General features: G+C 48.2%; 1 protein-coding gene across 1 annotated transcript; it reads left to right on the top strand.

Moving 5' to 3' along the window:
* Positions 1 to 2,128: 2,128 nt before the first annotated feature.
* Positions 2,129 to 4,101, top strand: LOC136493775 (B3 domain-containing protein Os02g0683500-like). Its single transcript, XM_066489925.1, has one exon. It carries the CDS (start codon positions 2,622 to 2,624, stop codon positions 3,858 to 3,860), a length of 1,239 nt encoding a protein of 412 aa, XP_066346022.1. The 5' UTR covers positions 2,129 to 2,621; the 3' UTR covers positions 3,861 to 4,101.
* The last annotated feature ends 3,264 nt before the right edge of the window (positions 4,102 to 7,365 follow it).

Below are 7,365 nucleotides of genomic sequence, written 5' to 3' on the forward strand. Positions count from 1 at the left end.
TTCAGTGGTAGGTGGCATTTTTCGTCGACAGCGAGGTGACTGTGGTGACTTCGTCAATCTTGAAGATTTACCGGCCTAGTCTTCGAAGATGCTCATAAGGGTGGAGGTTGCGTGTGTGCGTCCATAGGGATGAGTGTTCGTTGTGTGTTGTATTGTGCAATTCTAAAAAAAAAATTATATATATAGTGGCATGCCTTGCACAACTATAGCTATCAATAACAAACTTAATTATAGCTAGACATTCAGAGCCTTGATGGTAATTATATGTGAAAGTGATACTTCATTTGGTAACTATATCCTTGCATGCTTGACCAATTAAAGCACAAGTTTTTTTTTATTTTCACTTTTAGAAACATTTTTTTTAACATCAATTTTTTTGAGCATCACTTTTAGAAACATTTTTGTAGGTCATCTTTGAGCACTTGAAAAATTACTAGTGGAAAATATCAGCAAAAAGAAGATATTACTAATGGTCAGAGTATCGCAGCTAGCTGCCACTAGCTAGCATATATAGCAGAACCCTACAAGTACGGGAGTTGGGGCAGAATTTGCTGCGCAACATGTCCTGCACGCAGCACATGTGATTATCGTCGTCTGCACTGCAACACCCATGAGAGCGATGTGTGGTGGGAAGAAATGGCCTTCGTCCCTTGGCTGATCTCTTGGTTCTAAAGCATCGCTACGAGGCTGCTGAGTCGATCTACAGCGGCAGCAGCACGTCTCTCGCCGTTGGCATGCGTGTCATATTTGATCCCCAAATCATGACAAGGAGTACGAGCTCACATGAGCCCAACCAGTTGATTCATAGGGGGGCCCACCCTACTCCCGCCATCCTCCTCTCCTCTCCTCCCTGCAAAGCTACACGGCGGCTGCAGTACCACAGCCCTACTTTCCCCCTGCCTAATTACCTGCTCATCAACTACCAGCAGAGCAATTCACATTGCTCAGTGTGGACGCAACCCCCCCCCCCCCGAGAAATTCAAAGGACATCAGAGCATTGGATCTTGGCAATGGACATGTATAGCGGTATTAGCTTGTATATGCACATCATTTCTTGCCTAGCAATTCACAGGCTTTGTTTCCAAGAAAAGGAACCACCCATTTGTTGCATCACTGAACTTTGATTACAGGAACTGTTTCGTTCAACGGCTTCCTGTGCATGCAGATTCACAGAAAACGAGTTTCTTTGTGACCGACATCGTAAACTCACTTTGACTGTAATACAATGCGCGGAAAATACAAGTCTTATCTTTTTTTCGTGACCGTGTCCTTGAAAAGTTTATATATCTACTGCAAGTTTCGTCCATTGTATGAAATTTCGTCGCTCAGATCGAGTCGGCCGATTATTTAGGCCTCGTTCATTTAGGGCAGTTTGACACCAGGATTCATTCTGGCTGATGAAATCTTATACAAATAAACTAACGATTCCGGGCGGGAACTGTTCCTGGCAGTGATTCGGGGAAACGAACGGGCCCTTATGGTTAACACAGCTGCTCACACTCGGTAACAGTGCACAGTACAGTATGTATACACCTACTAGTATTATTCTGAGTCTCTTTGGCAGGGCTCCTGCAGGGGCTTCAGCTCCGGCTCCTGCAGGAGCTGCGCCAGACATCTGTTTTGGAAAGGGCTCCGCATGGGGAGTCGGTCAAGAGCCGGAGCTATTTTTTGCCTGCGCAGGAGAAGCCTAAAAAACGAGCTTCGTGCGGCTCCTTGCTGTGGGTTCACGTCGTCAAGTGCGAAGGAGTCGTTTTGCTAAACATTTTGCAGAACGGCTTCAGCTCCTCCAGAGAAGCCAGAGTCGAAGTTATTTTTAGAGAAGCCAGAGCCTGCCAAACAGGCCCTCGGGGAATACAGAATACTGAAAGGCAAGCAGTGGACCATGCAACTCAACAGTACAATATAATACTCTGAGAATAGAAATGCATAATGCAATGCACCATTGCTACTAGTCGAATGCGAGCGGTAGGTCATTGTGCCCGGTCACCTTCGAGGAATCTTCTAGGGCAGTCAGTGCCTCTCCGGCCGGGTCTCCCCTCGCCAGCTCGCCTTGTGGGGGGAGCGCAGCAAGCGTGGCAGCGGCTAGCAGCTTTCCCACAGCTCGCCTTTACCAGGGGGGAACAAGCACCACTCTCTAATCGCTAGCTAGAGAGAGAAGAACACAACCGCACTTTCTCTCTCCGTCACTCACGTCGAGCCCCGGCTGGCTTCCTGACTTCCTGTCCTGCCCCCTCTTCCTCCGACGCGCGCGCGGGCGGTCAATGCGAACGCCAAAGGCAGGCAGATGAATCGCTTCCCCTCCCCGCCCGATCGGCCGTGCCGTCGTCCAACTAGCTAGCCGGGTCAAATTCACTCACAGCGAGAGGAGAGAGAAACAGAGAGAGAGAGAGAGAGGCAGGGCAGACAGATAGGAGTGGTAGGTATAGATAGGCTGGGCTCATCGCGGATAGATCCCCCGCCTCCTCTTCACTCTCCCCCAGCAAGAAACCAAGCAGCCAGCCAGTCTCCGCCGCGCAGGGGACCGCGTCCGCGTCGCATCACAGCCGCTGCCTGCAACAGGGACAGGCAGGCGCGCTCGAAAGGCCGGGGAGGAGGAGGGGGAGGCCAGGGCGTAGCTAGCTATGGAGTTCGCGAGCTCTTCGAGTAGGTTTTCCAAAGAGGAGGACGAGGAGGAAGAGGAGGAAGACGAGGAGGCGTCCCCGCGCGAGATCCCCTTCATGACAGCGGCGGCTGCGACGGCCGACACCGGACCCGCCGCCGCCTCCTCGTCCTCGCCTTACGCAGCGGCCTCGGCGTCAGCGTCGGGTTCGGCTGCCGCCCTCCGCTCGAGCGACGACGCCGGGGCGGCCGGGAGCAGCGGCGGCCGGGGGCGCGACGACGTGGAGGTGATCGAGAAGGAGCACATGTTTGACAAGGTGGTGACGCCGAGCGACGTGGGGAAGCTCAACCGGCTGGTGATCCCGAAGCAGCACGCGGAGAAGTACTTCCCGCTGGACGCGGCGGCCAACGAGAAGGGCCTCCTGCTCAGCTTCGAGGACAGCGCCGGCAAGCTCTGGCGCTTCCGCTACTCCTACTGGAACAGCAGCCAGAGCTACGTCGTGACCAAGGGCTGGAGCCGCTTCGTCAAGGAGAAGCGCCTCGACGCCGGGGACACCGTCTCCTTCTGTCGCGGCGCCGGCGAGGCCGCAAGGGACCGCCTCTTCATCGACTGGAAGCGCCGCGCCGACTCCCGAGACCCGCACCGGATACCGCGCCTCCCGCTCCCGATGGCGCCGGTCGCGTCGCCCTATGGCCTTGGCCCCTGGGGCGGCGGCTCGGGCGGTTTCTTCATGCCGCCCGCGCCGCCCGCCACACTCTACGAGCACCACCACCGCTTCCGCCAGGCCGTCGACTTCCGCAACATCAACGCCGCCGCCGCGCCGGCCAGGCAGCTCCTCTTCTTCGGCTCACAAGGCATGCTCCCGCGCGCGTCCATGCCGCAGCAGCAGCCGCAGCCGCAGCCGCCGCCGCCCCTGCCTCTGCACAGCATTATGATGGTGCAACCCAGCAGCCCCGCCGTCACGCACGGCCTGCCCATGGTTCTCGACTCGGTGCCGCTCGTCAACAGCCCAACGGCAGCCGCGAAGCGCGTCCGCCTGTTTGGGGTCAACCTCGACAACCCGCAACCAGGCAGCAGTGCCGAGTCAAGCCAAGACGCCAACGCGTTGTCGCTGAGGATGCCGGGATGGCAAAGGCCGGGGCCATTGAGGTTCTTCGAATCGCCTCAACGCGGCGCCGCTGAGTCATCTGCAGCCTCGTCGCCGTCGTCATCATCGTCCTCCAAGAGAGAAGCGCATTCGTCATTGGATCTCGATCTGTGAGCAAGATCGATCAGTTCGCGACCTCGATCGATCGGGAGATTAAAAAAGGAAAGTTGAAAAATTCTTCCTTCCGTCTGCTACCTTCTTCACCATCTTCTTCACCTTTTGAGATTCCATTATAACTTTTGATGATAGGATCTAGAGTAGCCTTCTTAACACTTGTTCTCCAATTTTTGTTTCGGCCATTCAAATTCTTGTGTTGGCTTGACAATATATAGAGAGAGGAGTTAGGCGAATTAATCAATTATTATTACTTTCATATGGTTTCAAATCTGACTCAGTTTTTGCTTCGCTACTATTGCTTTATCTTTTTTGCTCGTGCGATTGGACTCCTTAAGGTATCATTTCACTCTTTATGTAGTTTGGTTGGACAATTCCGATTGTCGTATGTCCCTACATAAGATAACACACCTTCAAATTCGCACACTCCACAGCATCACTGCCAAGATCTGAATCCCTAGCACCATGAATGCGGTGCAATATATATTGTGCCTTTCTTGCATCATATGTAAGATCTGTTCTCGTCATAGATTGGAGTTGCAACCGCAAAGTGTTGTCAGAAAGCATGTCAAGACAACAACATTGACAATTAGCAGCAGTCAACTTACAGCAGTCAGCAGGCAAAGCCTATGGAGCTAGCTGGAAGCATTTGCAGGTCAGTTGTTTAAATTCTGAATCATCTCTCATCTTCTTCCATCGGTACTGCTCACCATCTCTTGTTTATATTATATGAGTGCTGGTGCTGGCACTCTTGTTTTCATTTTCGTGCTTTTACCGGTTGCCACTTTCTGTACTGTTGCTCACTCTTTGTCCATACTACATATGTATACCATATGTGCATCATGTCATTATGTAGTAGATCGTATGGTAGGCAGTTATTAGGCACCAGCACAAGCAAAATGGAAGACTTCTCTTGTGGTTTTACGTAAGGTCAACTGAAAATGAACCCCGCCGTGGGCTAAATCATGTGTAGTTTGGTTTGTCTGGGCCTTGAGTGGTATAGACTCCAAGAGTTCTTTATGGCCCTGGCAGTCTGTAAAGGAGAGGGTGAGCCAGAGGGGAAGGCATGCATTGCCACTGGCCTTAACTTCTTTGTACGTCTCATGGACGATTTACTGGGGAAGAGCCGAAGAGGGCCAGCCTCAGTACTAACATTACTGTTGCTGTAGTAGTAGGAACAGTGCTGCGTCGACGATGTGCACCTCTCTCTCATGGAGATGGAGTAGCCTTGGTTGCGTTCTGTGTTCTTGTCCTTTGTGTGCGAGACAGTGAGGAAAGAGCCTGTGCATCACCGTCTCTTTTCCTCTCGCCTTTCACTGAGTAGGTACGGCGTGTGTGCTTGCTGGGAGCAATGGAGGCAAAGGCCACGTACCGGCTCAACCATAGGTATCCTTAACTAGTAAGGTGTAGGAGGGGGATCTTCTTGCACTGGTGAGGCTAGAATAGACATGTATAGATGCTGTGTCTACTGACAAAAGTACCTTTGGTCCGTTGTAAGCTGGAAAAGGCAATGGGGAGTTATGGGGAGGTAAAAAAGAAGAAGAGGAGCCAGGAGCAGTGTCTGCATGCATGTGTCTGCTTGTTATACGTTCTTTCTACACTTTGCATATGGTGGTTTAATTCGTCTTTCTTTTCTGAACTTACTGCCCTCAGTCGGGGTATTATCTCAAGAACAGCATTGTGACCTCGATCTCACAAAGAGTATAGAAAGTCCTCCATATAAGCTGCATTTGTTGGATACAAAAAATTGAAACTCATGTGTAACTTGGAGGAGAACTATGTTAAGGCTAATTAACAGCCAACATACTTCTGGCGGTTAGCAAGAAATATACACTGAGAAGAATAGCCAAGTTCGTTAATTGTCCAAGCATAAGTTGCACCTCATTGCCATTTCTGTAGAACACACATTAGGCCCCGTTCGGCTGGTAGAATAAACATTATTCTGGTTGAATTGTTGTGAGAGAAAAACACTGTTTCGACTGAAAAAGAAGCCGAATATGGGGTAAGCCGAACGAGGCCGCCGCATGCTATACCTTGGTCATTAACTGTCATTGTGCTATGTTGATCCTAATATAGTCCATGACCATTATCTCAAATCATGTGATGACTGAATGGTCAGCCTAATTATTGCATAATGGCTACACTAGTTCCATATTGATTTTTGGGCGTTCCCCCCGCCCCCCCCCCCCCCCCCCCCCCCCCCCCCCTCATATTCGTAGAGAAAAGATTGAATTTTGGCGCTCATATAAAGAACATAACCACATTCCTGTTATATTGTTGTACGTACATTCTAGATATGCTAGATGAGATGGATGACATGTATATATATAGCTTGAAATGCTGAGGAATATTGATATCTCTATTTCTTTTGACAAATTCATTGACATCTCCATCACTATGGAAACTATTTTCCATGCATTACATTTCTGAAGAAAACTGCATAGATAGCTCTAATGGACTAATAACATACAAGTGGGCTAAAGCTGTTAAGTATATTATCATTATTACTAGCAGGGCTTGTTTTTATTTAATATTACACATTAAAGTCCTATTTGTTTTTGTTTGCATACTGTTACCATTTACATGTTGGGGAAGCAATTGTTTGGATTGTAACAATCTGCCCGTGGATTGTTACAATTTGCATTGCTTACAATCTGGGATTTCTTAAATTCAATTTATAGATTTTAACAAAGTTGCAAGCTGCATATATAATCTGTGCAAGCTAAAACAAATTGGGCCTAAGTATGTGTCAACATCCTGTTTGTAAAGAAATCATATTGTTACATGCATGTCCATAATAGTCTGTACTTCAATATATAGCTTCAACTGATCAGTAGCTTTATAGACCATGCCATGTAGCTGCACAACTAAATGATTTATCATGGATTCAAAATATGGCATCCCTTTCAAGATGGAGAATGCGTGTGCTTGAATAGATTAGGTGTGCACATTTAATTCAAAATCAAGTACACTTGAAGATTGCTGAAGTTTCCTAAGGATGTATGTGTTTCCACTTTATGTTGGATTTTGTATTCTTACTAGTGCTTGGTGACAAAATCATGTAAATAATCCTTTTCTCTAACTATAACATATTATCTTCATTTTTGTTAAATACACTTGGTGCAGATAACTAACATAAGGATAGTGGTCAGCCATAATATTTTTGCATATCATCTTCCTTTTAGAAACACGTTTACTATATCAAACTTGCAGTGACTACATTTGCATATTTTCATTCGCACTGTCCATTTCCTAGTTTGTGTAGCATCTCTGATTCCTGGGTGTGTTAGTCTACCACTTCATTTCAATATATAGGCAATTTTGTTAGGTACTCAATGATGTATACATGTAAAATATTTATCAATTTCAATAATGAACCTTTTTGCCGATTTTCATTTGGCCTCTCAAGGTTTTATTTTAAAACTAGCTGAAAATGTGAGAGGATGAATTCCATACCAATGGCCCGTTTTTTGGACAATGGAAGTGGAGCATCCAATTTAATACA

This window comes from Miscanthus floridulus, chromosome 11, assembly GCF_019320115.1.
Source record: "Miscanthus floridulus cultivar M001 chromosome 11, ASM1932011v1, whole genome shotgun sequence".
Classification (NCBI taxonomy): domain Eukaryota; kingdom Viridiplantae; phylum Streptophyta; class Magnoliopsida; order Poales; family Poaceae; genus Miscanthus; species Miscanthus floridulus.